The sequence below is a fragment of the Rhinoderma darwinii genome, chromosome 11 (assembly GCF_050947455.1).
Source record: "Rhinoderma darwinii isolate aRhiDar2 chromosome 11, aRhiDar2.hap1, whole genome shotgun sequence".
NCBI lineage: Eukaryota > Metazoa > Chordata > Amphibia > Anura > Rhinodermatidae > Rhinoderma > Rhinoderma darwinii.
The window spans coordinates 20,059,890-20,074,440 of NC_134697.1; the positions used below are offsets into that span (position 1 = coordinate 20,059,890).

The 14,551-nt window shown below is 42.7% G+C and overlaps 1 protein-coding gene across 1 annotated transcript in view; it reads right to left on the reverse strand.

Annotated features, from left to right (window-relative positions):
• Positions 1-14,551, reverse strand: part of ADAM12 (ADAM metallopeptidase domain 12) — a 407,169-nt gene that overhangs the window by 182,987 nt on the left and 209,631 nt on the right. Inside the window, exon 4 of the mRNA XM_075843108.1 lies at positions 7,376-7,454. Coding sequence (XP_075699223.1) covers positions 7,376-7,454 — 79 coding nt within the window. The remainder of the gene's footprint in view (positions 1-7,375; positions 7,455-14,551) is intronic.

Consider the following 14,551-nt stretch of genomic DNA (forward strand, 5'->3'; position numbering starts at 1 on the left):
TACTATAATAATACTACATTACTATAATACTACATTACTATAACAATACTACATTACTATAACACTACGTTACTATAACACTACGTTACTATAACACTACATTACAACAACACTATAACATTACTATAACTACTACATTACTATAATACTACTACATTGCTATAAAACTACTACATTGCTATAATACTACTACATTACTACAATACTACATTACCATAACATTACTACATTACTATAACAATACTACATTACTATAATACTACTACATTGCTATAATACTACATTACGATAACATTACTACATTACTATAATACTGCTACATATTTGGTATCGCCACGACCGTAACAACCTGTACAACAAATGTATAACATTATTTATGATGATCGGTGTATGGTGTAAAAAAAAAATTATTAAAACTGCTGTGGAACTGCTTTTTTTTCTGCATTTTCGCCAAAATAAAAAATGTATATAAATTAAACGACAATGTATTTGGACCAAAAAATGGTACCTACATAAAGTACAACTCGTCCCGCAAAAAACAAAGTCTCATATAACTACGTCGTACAAAAAATAAAAAAGTTATGAGCATCGGGATGCAAAGAGGGAAATATAAAAAGATTGTGCTGTCCTCAAGGCCAAAATTGACAGTGTCCATAAAGGGGTTAAACTTAACGTAAATGTGCGCGTTTACCAGTTTTCCAGTTTAATTGTCGCTAATTGCAGTTTGGCTGCTCAGTTGGCAGTGTTTGGCAGACACAAAAATATAAAGATTGGGCAGCCCCTTTTTAGATAGTGCCACAGTGCCCTCTGTAGATAGTGCCACAGTGCCCTCTGTAGATAGTGCCCCAGTGCCCTCTGTAGATAGTGCCCCAGTGCCCTCTGTAGATAGTGCCCCAGTGCCCTCTGTAGATAGTGCCACAGTGCCCTCTCTAGATAGTGCCACAGTGCCCTCTCTAGATAGTGCCACAGTGCCCTCTCTAGATAGTGCCACAGTGCCCTCTCTAGATAGTGCCACAGTGCCCTCTGTAGATAGTGCCACAGTGCCCTCTGTAGATAGTGCCACAGTGCCCTCTGTAGATAGTGCCACAGTGCCCTCTGTAGATAGTGCCACACCCCCCCTGTAGATATATGGACAGGGACGTCAGGGGCTTCTTCATTTGCCGGCGCACTCCTCCTTCGGCCTGCTCTCTCCTTTTCCGAGGGAGCTACCGTACCCTGCGGCCTGCAGATGACAGCCTCAGGGCCCGCATGTGGCCTGTGGGCCATGTGTTTGAGACCCCTGGTATAGACCGAATTTATTGTAATACAATAAAGTTCCGCATGGTAAATGGTGTAAAAAAAAGCGGCGGAATTGCTTTCTTTTTCTATTCCATTAAAAAATAAAAATAAAAATAAATAATATTAGCCCCTTCCCGACATCCGCCATATATATAAACGCCGCACGCCGGGTGGGGGAACATGGAGCGGGCTCACGGGCTGAGACTGCTCCATAGAGCAAGTGTGTCGGCTATGTTACGAGCGGGATCTCGTTCGAGCGTGATCCCGCTTGTTTAACCCGCTAAATGCCGCATTCAATAGCGAACGCGGCATTTAAATTACAAAAAACAGGGGGGCGACCCCCTGTAACGTCCCAAAGGCCCCCCCACAGCGAGATCGAGGGGAGCCGTTGGTTGTCACAGCTGCATGGGGGCCTGACGAAGTCTCCCAGGTCCGCCATCTTTGTACTCCTATGAGGGCTTCATAGGAGACTGTCAGAATCGCGATATACTGCAATACATTAGTATTGCAGTATATCGTGCAAGCGATCTAACGATTGCTGGTTAAAGTCCCCTGGGGGGACAAGTTAAAAAAAAAGTCAAAAAAAGTCAAATAAAGTTTTTTTATAACAAATAAAAAAAATAAAAAAAAATTAAAAGCTAAAAAAAAACCTTTTCCCATTTCCCTCAAGCACAATGTAAAAATAATAAAAAGCTAACATAACTGGTATCGACACGTCCGTAAAAGTCTGAACTATTACAATATATCATTATTTAGTCCTCACAGTGAACGCCGTAAAAAATTGAAAACATCATCAGAATTGCTGTTTTTTGGTCCCTTCTTCTCCCACAAAAAATTAAATAAAAAGTGATCAAAAAGTCTCACGTACCCCAAAAATGGTACCAATATAAACTGCAGCTCGCCCCGCAAAAACTAAGCACTCACATGGCTAAATCGACAGAAAAATAAAAACGTTATGGCGACAAAACTCTAATTTTATTTTTAACAATCAGTTTTTTCCTTGTAAAAGTAGTAAAACATAAAGAAAACTATATAAATTTGGTATCGCTCTAATCGTATTGACCCGCAGAATAAAGTTAACATGCTGTTTTTACCGTACGGTGAACGCCGTAAAAAAAACACCCAAAAGGTTGAGGAATCGCTGTTATCACTACATTATATGGTACAAAAAATGGTGCTGTGAAAATCTACAACTCGTCCCGCAAAAAACAAGCCCTCATACGGCAATATTGATGGAAAAGTAAAACAGTTATGGCTTTTGGAAGGTGGGGAGGAAAAAACAAAAGTGAAAATCCGAAAAATGGCTGCGGAGGGAAGGGGTTAAAAAAGTTAATCAATAATTTATATGACCCCAAAATGGTTTCATTTAAAAATAGGACTTGTCCTGCTGCGGGAGCTTCAAGGACTGGAGGCAATCGGAGTATCAGCACTGGAGCGGGGGGGGGGGGGGGGTTGGCATCTCTACTGGTGAGCACCTGTTAATTTAATATTTTATACTCTCCCCTGCTCTCCTACAAAGTTTGAAAGTCCCAGCTAACCCATTTAAGCTTTTGAAGGCTTTTGATATTCACTGCGTTTTTTTGTCGTATGTTTTATGCAAAAAAACAAAAAACGAGGCATAAACTAAATGCATTTATCATGGAAAAGAGACGGCTGAGGGGTGATAGGACATCTTTATATAAATATGTAAATGGCCCTATAAAAACCAAAGTGATACGTTATTCTTTTTGCAGACCCTCCAAGAGGACACGTGGTCACTGCTTGCAGTTAGGAGAAGTGCGATTTCATCCCAAAAATAATAAAATTGTATACTTTACTATCTGAATTCTAAACTTATGGAATTTTCTCCCACAGGACTTGGTAATGGTTGAAACTTTGGGTAGATTTTTATAAAGGGTTAGACATAGTCCTTGAGAAACAAAATATACAGGGTTACTGGTATTGATGTAAATGTAGAATCTGTTCGATTGCCGGCAGGGATCAGGAAGGAGTTTTTTCCACTTTATAGAAAATTTTAGTCATCCCAGACCAAGCGCTATACACACTACTGTGTCATCACAGACCAAGCACTATACACACACTACTGTGTCATCGCAGACCAATTACTATACATATTACTGTCATCACAGACCAAGCACTATACACACTAGTGCAGTGGCGTAACTACCACAGTAGCAGCCGTAGCGGCTGCTACGGGGCCCGCGGCCGCCAGCCGACACGCCCCCCCATATCCCCGGTGTCGCCGCTAGCAGCCGCAGAGCCTCCAACAAGTATGGGCCGGGCGACACAGGCCCTCTCATGCCCATAGGCGTCGCTAGCTCTGGAGCGACAGGAAAATACATGCATTAGCGCTGAATGCCCGGCCATTCAGCGCCTTACAATGACGCTGATTGGCTAGCCGAGATTGAAAGGCGCTGATTGACGGGGCAAGTCATTCTGCCCCGCCAATCAGCGTCATTGGACGATGCTCGTTCAGCTCCAGCAGACCTGCCACAGCATGGGAACGGGATCATGTGAGTATGTAAAGTTTTTTGTTTACTTCTCATGAAACTGTTAGTGCCATTTTCTATAGTGGGGGCTCTATCTACAGGGGGGGGTCGTCTATATGTGGGCCACTATATACAGTGGGGGGGGGGGTCTATATGTGGGGATGTGGGGTACTAGCTACAGGGGTGGTCTATATGTGGGCCACTATATACAGGGGGGTCTATATTTGGGCCACTATATGTGGGCCATTCTATACAGGGGGGTCTATATGTGTGTGAGGATGTGGGCCACTGTCTACAGGGGGGGTCTGTATGTGGGGATGTGGGCCACTATATACAGGGGGGACTATATGTGGGCCACCATCTACAGGGGGGTCTATATGTGGGGATGTGGGGCACTATCTACAGGGGGGTCTATATGTGGGCCACTATCTACAGGGGGGTCTATATGTGGGGCACTATCTACAGGGGGAACTATATGTGAGACACTATACAGGGGTGGGCTATATGTAAAGCACTATCTATAGGGGAGCTATTTTTTAGGGCACTTTCTATAGGGGTGGGCTATATGTGGGACACTATATACAGGGGTGGGTTACCTGTGGGCACTAGCTAAGGGTGGCTATATGTATGGCACGGTCTACAGGGGTGGGCTATATGTGGGACACTATATACAGGGGGAGCTATATGTGAGACTATATACAGAGGTCTATACGTGGAGCACTAGCTATAAGGGAAGCCATAAGTAGGGCAGCACGGTGGCTCAGTGGTTAGCACTATTGCCTTGCAGCTCTGGAGTCCATATGTGGGCACTATCTACAGAGGGTTGTATGTGGGACACTATCTAAAAGGGCTTCTATGTAGGTCACTATCTACAGAGGTTCTATGGGGGTCACTATCTACAGGCGGCACGGTGTGTGTGTGTGTGTGTGTGTGTGTGTGTTGAGAATTTTAACTTTGTTTATAGATGCAGAAATGTTTTAAATGTGAGAAGCTGAAGACATCTGAGTGGAAAACTGCAGAAATGGGTCATGGCCGGTAGAAATCCATCATAGATGTCTGGGCTGGAGGGAGAAGAAAAGAACTAGAATCTGAGACGTCACCGGTGAGTCACTTAAGGTAAATGTTTATTCTGCCTCTAATCAGTAATGTAGTGACTGTATGATCTGCAGCGAGATGATGGTGGTATGATTTTTTTTTGTGAAACAGCATCTCCCAGCATATCCTCACCATTGTTCGGGCCATGCTGGGAGCTGTAGTTTTACGCCGTGCAAACCTAAACGTCAGGGGTTGCACTAAATTGAGCTGTATTTGTTCTGGTGTTGTATATATGTACTGATCTTGTTTCTGATGCTGTATGTAAGTACTGAGCTTGGTTTTGGTGCTGTATATATGTACTGAGCTCGGTTCTGGGGATGTATATATGTATTGAGCTTGGTTCTGGATCTGTAATTATATAGGATATATTTATAATAACAAAATTGCAGGGCAGATGTAATTGTTCTCAATTCATTGTATATTTCATGGGAACCTGTCTGGTAGTTTTAACCCCTTGAACTTCCACCATGCGGTAATACATGACCTGACAATATTTCCAAACCTTCCCGTTTTTTTCAGATGCAGCAAAATCCTTAAAATCCACTTTTAAACCGGCGCTCACTATATGCTAATTACTCATTAGAGTGTCATGGGGCAGTGCCGCTATCCTGAAGAGTCACATAGTCCTGCCTCCAAACCCACCTTTCCATGTTTGAGTGACATCTGGCAGGCTGATACAAATTTCTCGAATGCGCCATTGCCTTGTGGCACTATATACAAGGAAGGGGGCTGTGTGGTACTATACACAAGGGGGAGCTGTGTGGCACTATACACATTGGGGAACTGTATGGCACTATTTACAAGGGGCTGAGTGTGGTGCAATCTACAGGGGTCTGTGTGTGGCACTATCTACTAAGGGGGGGCTGTGCTGCACTTTCTACTAAGGGGGGCTGTGTGGCATTATATACAAGGGAGGGGGGCTGTGTGGCACTATATACAGTGGGAGCTGTATAGCACTACATACAGTGGGGGCTTTATGGCGATATCTACAGGGGGGCTGTATGGCACTATCTACAAGGGGGAGGTGGGGGCGTTATCTACAAATGGGGTGTGACACTGTCTATAGGCGGGGCTATATAGCACTGTCTACAGGAGGGCTGTATGGCACATTCTACAGGGGGCACTATTTATAAGGGGGGCTGCTTGTGGCACCCGGGGGGGGGGGCCCGGTCAAGAGTTTGCTATGGGGCCCAGTCTTTCCTAGTTACGCCCCTGCACTAGTGTGTCATCAGACACCAAGCATTATACACACACTACTGTGTCATTAGAGACCAAGCACTGTATACAACAATGACACAGTAGTGTGTATAGTGCTAGGTGTCTGATGACACAGTAGTGTGTATAGAGCTAGGTGTCTGATGACACAGTAGTGTGTATAGTGCTTGGTGCCTTATGACACAGTAGTGTGTATAGTGCTTGGTGCCTGATGACACAGTAGTGTGTATAGTGCTTGGTGCCTGATGACGCAGTAGTGTGTATAGTACTTGGTGTCTGATCACCGAGACCAAGCACTATATAAACTATTGTGTCATCAGAGACCAAGCACTATACACACACTACAGTCATTAGACACCAAGCACTATACACACTACTGTGTCAGAGACCAAGCACTGTATACACTACTGGTGTCATCAGGGACCAAGCGCTATACACACTACTGAGTACAGGGAGTGATGATTGGAGGATTTGGGGGTTCAAAACCTTATTCTCACGATCGGTGGGGTACCGGCGGTGGGAGCCCCAGCGATCAGAAAATGATTACCTTCCTGTGGACAGGTGATAATTTATGTTTCTGGGAAAACCCCTTTAATGGTCAATTTGTAGTTCTTATTTTTCGAGAGACTATGTACTAGGCACACTGCCACTCAACTTGTGTCCCCAGTTACTAATCACTGGTATCAGAGACTGGAAATATTACATAAATCTGTGTCAAGGAACGAAAATTAAAACACACACACATGTAGACTAAGCCGGATTAAGGGGAGGACAAAAGAGGCAATTACCCAGAGTTCTCCACCACCCAACTCAACAGGAATTGTACACATAGACAAATTTTTAAAAAAAAAGTTAAATCATACAGTCATTTTTAACAATTTCTGGGCATACACATCATAGAGAGAACATCACGCTCTGTAAAGCCCAGACAGGGGCCCCATGCTTCCTTGGTACCATTTACTACTGGGTAGCAAGAACCTATGCATGAACTATATAGTTAACAAGCAAATGTGAGTATTTGGCCCAAGGGTTATGGCAAGGGAGGAAACAAACACCAATCCCTACTGTTCCGGGTGGAAAAAAAACATCACCATAATGGAGGGCCCATGTTGATCTTTGCTATGGGGACCCCTCTTTTTCTACGTTCACCAATATATTTCCAGATCATATTTGCATTAGTTTCTTTATTTTGCAAAGTAATAGGGAAATATTACTGCAGTTACGTCCCAATTCATCCGCTAATTACTACGCTTCTCATATGGTGCAATGCATGAAGAACACGTCGATAAGAACCGTACCGTGTGATTGTGAGCAGTGGTCACCGCAGTCCCGTCTTCCATGTAGTGGGTTGTAGTGAAGTTCCTAGCGAACAATCCCCTAGAAAATAATTAAGCATTTGTATTATTAGCTCAGGCAGGATAAAATATTTCACATTTCACCATCTTATTTCCATAAAAGCGCTCATTGAAAATATTAAAAGAGAAGAATAGATAATCACCCTCTGTGTTTTCAAGGAAATTTCCAGTTTTAGTTATAAATGGTAGAAATTGAAATACAATTATTGTACAGGAAATGGAGCAACTGAATGGGGGAAAAAAATCTCACTTGGCTTGATATGCCGGGCTACGTTTATTATTTACGCTTAATTTTTATTTTCCGCACATTCATCAACATTACATTTACGATGCAGAAGCCTATAAAATGGCAGTGGCAACAGTAGCATGATCATCAAAGCCCTGGTACATATATTTGAATCAACACTGTTCTATCCTTGTGTTGGGCACCATCAAAGTTCTCCAAGAAAATATTTGCCCCCCTCTGTCTCAAAATCTACATTTATTCCACATCTGTAAATGTGAATGGTTCCTGTACTTTAAAAAAAATGGGGAAAAAAAGAAAAAGTTATCCAACAATCTTATCACAGAAACAGTGCCACAGCTGTCCACTGGTTGTGTCTGGTATTGCAGCTCAGCTTCATTAAAGTGAATGGTGCTGAACTGCAATACCAGACAACCAGTGGAGAGGTGCGGTGCTGTTTTTGTAAGAAAGTGGCCATTTTTTATAATCCTGTACAACCCCTTTAAAAACGTAAAAGATGGCCTTGTTCACACGTTGGTGAAAAACAACAACGTGTAAACACGTCAAAAACGCTAGTGTTTTTGCAAAGCGCTTTTTAAAGTACAGGTGTTTTTTACGTCTTTTTCATAAGGAACATTATTATGAGGATCCACCCGAGGAAAAATTTCAGAGGGCCAACCCTGCGGCTAAACAGGTCAAGTGTTACTCCATTTTTAAGGGCATCTACCCTTAGTAATATTTTGTGTGTATATAAACCCTAAAGACCTAAGAAGTTCTATGCGAAGTGAAAAAAACCAAAAACCTAAATTGATAAACTCCAGGAGTAAGTGTTGGCTGCAGATGGATTTGCCCGCTGTTGGACCCGGAGGTTCCTTGGCACCTTTATTAAAGGGGGTTTTCCCCACGAGGGACATTTATGACAAATCAACAGGATATGTCATAAATGTCAGATAGATGTGGGTCCCACCTCTGGGACCCACACCCATCTATAGAACGGGGTCCCCTAAACCCCGTTCTAGCTTTGTCTCCTGTCATTGACTCCCGGCCACTTCCTGACTTTATGGTCGTGAGTTACGAAAACAGCATAGCTCGCTGAGCTATGCTGTTTCCGTAACTCCCATAGTAGTGAATGGGGGTTAGGGAAGCAGTGTAGCATGCGAGCTACGCTGTTTCCGTAACTACCATTCAGTTCCATGAGACTTATGTCGATATGTCATAAATGTCCCTCGTGGAAAATCCAATTTTAATCAGAATCCGGGACTAGCAGTCTGCTAGTTCCACTTGGACAAGGTCAACAGCTAAATTATTAAGTTGCTGAATCCCAAAGTGCAACAAAAACATTGGATTATTTTTGTTCTCATTGATAATAAACAAAACAAAACACCCCCCCCCCCACACACACACACAAACACACTCACACACAAAAATAAAAGTGTGTTACAGGGTGTATAATTAAACTGTTGCTCTTGGTTATGAAGAAAATCCTTTATCTAACCTGTGTTTACAAACTTTTGTTGCCGGCTGTGAACTTCACCGATTTCAGCAAACATTGTAACAGGACATATCTACAGTGAAGGAAATAAGTATTTGATCCCTTACTGGTTTTGTAAGTTTGCCCACTGTCAAAGTCATGAACAGTCTAGAATTTTTAGGCTAGGTTAATTTTACCAGTGAGAGATAGATTATATAAAAAAAAAAAAAAAAAGAAAATCACGTAGTCAAAATGATATATATTTATTTGCATTGTGCACAGAGAAATAAGTATTTGATCCCTTTGCCAAACAAGAATTAATACTTGGTGGCAAAACCCTTGTTGGCAAGCACAGCAGTCAGACGTTTTTTGTAGTTGATGATGAGGTTTGCACACGTTAGATAGAATTTTGGCCCACTCCTCTTTGCAGATCATCTGTAAATCATTAAGATTTCGAGGCTGTCGCTTGGCAACTCGGATCTTCAGCTCCCTCCATAAGTTTTCGATGGGATTAAGGTCTGGAGATTGGCTAGGCCACTCCATGACCTTAATGTGCTTCTTTTTGAGCCACTCCTTTGTTGCCTTGGCTGTATGTTTCGGGTCATTGTCGTGCTGGAAGACCCAGCCACGAGCCATTTTTAATGTCCTGGTGGAGGGAAGGAGGTTGTCACTCAGGATTTGACGGTACATGGCTCCATCCATTCTCCCATTGATGCGGTGAAGTAGTCCTGTGCCCTTAGCAGAGAAACACCCCCAAAACATAATGTTTCCACCTCCATGCTTGACAGTGGGGACGGTGTTCTTTGGGTCATAGGCAGCATTTCTCTTCCTCCAAACACGGTGAGTTGAGTTAATGCCAAAGAGCTAAATTTTTGTCTCATCTGACCACAGCACCTTCTCCCAATCACTCTCAGAATCATCCAGATGTTCATTTGCAAACTTCAGACGGGCCTGTACATGTGCCTTCTTGAGCAGGGGGACCTTGCGGGCACTGCAGGATTTTAATCCATTACGGCGTAATGTGTTACCAATGGTTTTCTTGGTGACTGTGGTCCCAGCTGCCTTGAGATCATTAACAAGTTCCCCCCGTGTAGTTTTCGGCTGAGCTCTCACCTTCCTCAGGATCAAGGATACCCCACGAGGTAAGATTTTGCATGGAGCCCCAGATCGATGTCGATTGACAGTCATTTTGTATGTCTTCCATTTTCTTACTATTGCACCAACAGTTGTCTCCTTCTCCCCCAGCGTCTTACTTATGGTTTTGTAGCCCATTCCAGCCTTGTGCAGGTCTATGCTCTTGTCCCTGACATCCTTAGAAAGCTCTTTGGTCTTGCCCATGTTGTAGAGGTTAGAGTCAGACTGATTCATTGAGTCTGTGGACAGGAGTCTTTTATACAGGTGACCATGTAAGAGCTGTCTTTAATGCAGGCACCAAGTTGATTTGGAGCGTGTAACAGGTCTGGAGGAGGCTGAACTCTTAATGGTTGGTAGGGGATCAAATACTTATTTCTCTGTGCACAATGCAATTAAATATATATCATTTTGACAATGTGATTTTCTGTTTTTTTTTAAATATAATCTATCTCTCCCTGGTAAAATTAACCTAGCCTAAAAATTCTAGACTATATAACCTAAAGAAAAAGGTTTGTCTGCCTTTGTCTGGGGGCATTTGCGCCGAAACGCGCGTTGGGGCGGACGTCTTGCTGTGCACCCACTTCTGGACCTATCATGGGTATGTTTAATTGCTGCAATTTGCTTTCATATAGCTTTACGTGTCAGCATTGTTCACATCTTGCTGGTATCTTCATACGTACCTTGTTATTCATCTTCATACCACTCTACATGGCATATGTTCATTTTACTTTGTTCAACTTCTGTGGGCATGACATAGCTTGAAGGTGCATACAGCGATAGGTTGTGCCACTAGGCATTTACTTTTTGTCTATACAGTTTTCTTATTCTGTGAGTTGCATGGCTTGTACATCTCTTTTTTAACCTGTTGGTTTGTGGATTCTTTTTAATTATTGTATACCTATGTGTTATTTTCAATAAAGTATTTTTCCATTTTTCTCATACTTCTAGTCTATTGGCATCTTTTTCTTTAGGTTATATATATATATATATGCTTTGGATGCTTTGTGGGTATACGCCCCAGGATCTAGCTCACACCTGATCATATGCTTGCTGACGGCTGCATTATAATTTTCTTGGGCTAATCGGATCCATGCTGTGTCTTTCGGTTATATAAAAATTCTAGACTGTTCATGACTTTGACAGTGGGCAAACTTACAAAATCAGCAAGGGATCAAATACTTATTTCCTTCACTGTAGGTACAGCCCTGCTGGGACCTTCCTTTGAAAGCTACGTTCAAACCATGCAGATTTACTGCACACTAATTCTCAGTAAATCCACTTCAAAATCCAACTTAAATTATGCAAGAAAATCATGGAGATTTTTTATGCAGATTTTGCTGCGGATTATGTCGTGAATTTCACCTATTTCAACACGTGTAAATTCTGCTGTATTTCTACAGGTAATCCACAGCGGAATGGAGTATCATGAATCGATCTGCAGCAGTGAATGCAATTCTGTAAAACCTCACAAACGTGTATTATACTGCTCAAGACCAACTTCAGCATCCAGCAAAGCTGGGCAAATCCTGGGGCCCACTAGGCTCAAGGGGCCAACTGCCCGTCAGAACAAAATCCGGCTGACGTTCTTGTGCTCAAATTCTTTTCTCTTCCTCCCACACTGAACGGACTTCTGAAGTTGATAAGTGTTCCTTTTCTTCCCTATAACTTTTCACACTTCTTTGGCGGCCATCTTTGCAAAGCAGCCCTCTTCACCAAGTGTTACAGTGCCTGCAACGGACCTCCTGCACAGACGCTGGACCCCATGTGGTCGTCGCAGTGGAAATTTCTGGACCATTTGAAATTACCATCCGTTTACCCATAGCCATATATGTTGTTGTCGCTTTTACATTACTAATACTGTTTTGGCGTTAAAGCACTTTAAAGATGTTGGATACAGTCCTAGAAGACCCTGGAGTGTCAAGCATGACTTTTCAGGGCAATAGGGGCTTTTTCTTGTCGCTAAGAATTTATTCCGACCAAATTCAATCTTTCATCCGGATCGACAAAATCGGACCAGAAACTAAATTTTATGAAATAGGCATCAATGTGTGATCGGTGGGGGTCTGACCCCCAGTGATAAGTTTATGAAGGGGCTCTGGAGCTGATAATGTAGTACAATAACTGGGATGGTCTTTTTTTTTAATAGCATTCAGTATAATCTACGATAACTCAGATTCTGAATGTAGCAATAACTTATTTTGCAGATATAATAGAATAAATACAGTAATAAAGAGCCTCTCGTGTTCTCATCTGGCTCTAACAAAACATTTACATTCTGATCAGTGCGGCTGGAGCTGCAGCAGGTGCAGATTTAAAACAGTGTCAAGCTCATTCTTATCTGTAATCGAATTCATTCTCCAGACCTATTCTGATGCGGTATCTAATTTATTGGTAATGGCACTAGCTAGGTCATTGACCTTGCAGGCTCTCGTCTCCTTGATTATATTACGCTTGGTGCCAGGTCACTATGAGACTGACAAAATAGCACTCAACCGATATAATAATGAATTCTCCTCACTATAGAGTCTACTACTCAATCTCAGGAAATAGCTCAATTCTAAAATAAACTAATTGTAATTCAAAGCAAAATGTATGTAACTGATATTAGATAGATATGAGATGGATGGAGAGATACGAGATGGACAGATAGAGAGATAGGACAAGGATAGAGATATCAGATGAGATGGATAGAGAAGGAGAGATATGAGATGGATAGAGAGCGAGAGAGTGAGAGAGCGAGCGAGAGAGAGATGAGATGGATAGAGAGAGAGCGCGAGAGAGAGATGAGATGGATAGAGAGAGCGCGAGAGAGAGAGAGCGCGAGAGAGAGAGAGCGCGAGAGAGAGAGAGCGAGAGAGAGAGAGAGCGAGAGAGAGAGAGAGCGCGAGAGAGAGCGCGAGAGACAGAGCGCGAGAGACAGAGCGCGAGAGACAGAGCGTGAGAGACAGAGCGCGAGAGACAGAGCGCGAGAGACATATTTGATGGATAGAGAGATATCAGATGAGATGGATAGAGAGAGAGATATGAGATGGATAGAGAGGGAGAGATATGAGATGGATACAGAGGGAGAGATATGAGATGGAGAGATATGAGATGGATAGAGAGCGAGAGAGAGAGCGAGAGAGAGAGCGAGAGGGAGCGAGAGAGCGATGAGATGGATAGAGAGAGAGTGCGAGAGAGATGAGATGGATAGAGAGAGCGCAAGAGAGAGAGCGCGAGAGAGAGATGAGATGGATAGAGAGAAGTATGAGATGGATAGAGAGATACGAGATGGATAGAGAGATATGAGATGGATAGAAAGATATGAGATGGATAGAAAGATATGAGATGGATAGAGAGAGAGTGAGAGAGAGATAGAAAGAGATGTGAGATGGATAGAGAGAGGTATGAGATGGATAGAGAGATATGAGATGGATAGAGAGATATGAGATGGATAGATAGATAGAGAGATATCAGATGAGATGGATAGAGAGAGAGAGAGAGATATGAGATGGCTAGAGAGGGAGAGATGAGATGGATAGAGAGAGAGATATGAGATGGCTAGAGAGGGAGAGATATGAGATGGATAGAGAGAGTGAGATATTAGATGGATAGAGAGAGAGAGAGAGAGAGAGAGAGAGAGAGATGAGATGGATAGAGAGAGAGATGAGATGGATAGAGAAAGATGAGATGGATAGAGAAAGATGAGATGGATAGAGAGAGAGAGCGTTAGAGAGAGCGCGAGAGAGAGAGATGAGATGGATAGAGAGAGGTATGAGATGGATATAGAGCGAGAGAGAGAGAGAGAGAGGGGTATGAGATGGATAGAGAGATATGAGATGGATGGAGAGATATGAGATGGATAGAGAGATATGAGACGGATAGAGAGATATGAGACGGATAGCGGGATATGAGACGGATAGTGGGATATGAGACGGATAGAGGGATATGAGACGGATAGAGAGATATGAGATGGATAGAGAGATATGAGATGGATAGAGAGATATGAGATGGATAGAGAGATATGAGATGGATAGGGAGATATGAGATGGATAGAGAGATATGAGATGGATAGAGGGATATGAGATGGATAGAGGGATATGAGATGGATAGAGAGATACTGTCAGGGATCATTACTATGTATATTGTTTGAAAAATATTATCCTCACACATATGTATATACATTTCAGTTCTTTGTGTAATATACTGATATATATAACAAGTTCTTTGTTCATGTCGGACACACCTATGGAAGACACCGGCCCCTGGAATGCAAGAAGAGTGAGTCTGAGAAGTTACAGCTGAGAAACTG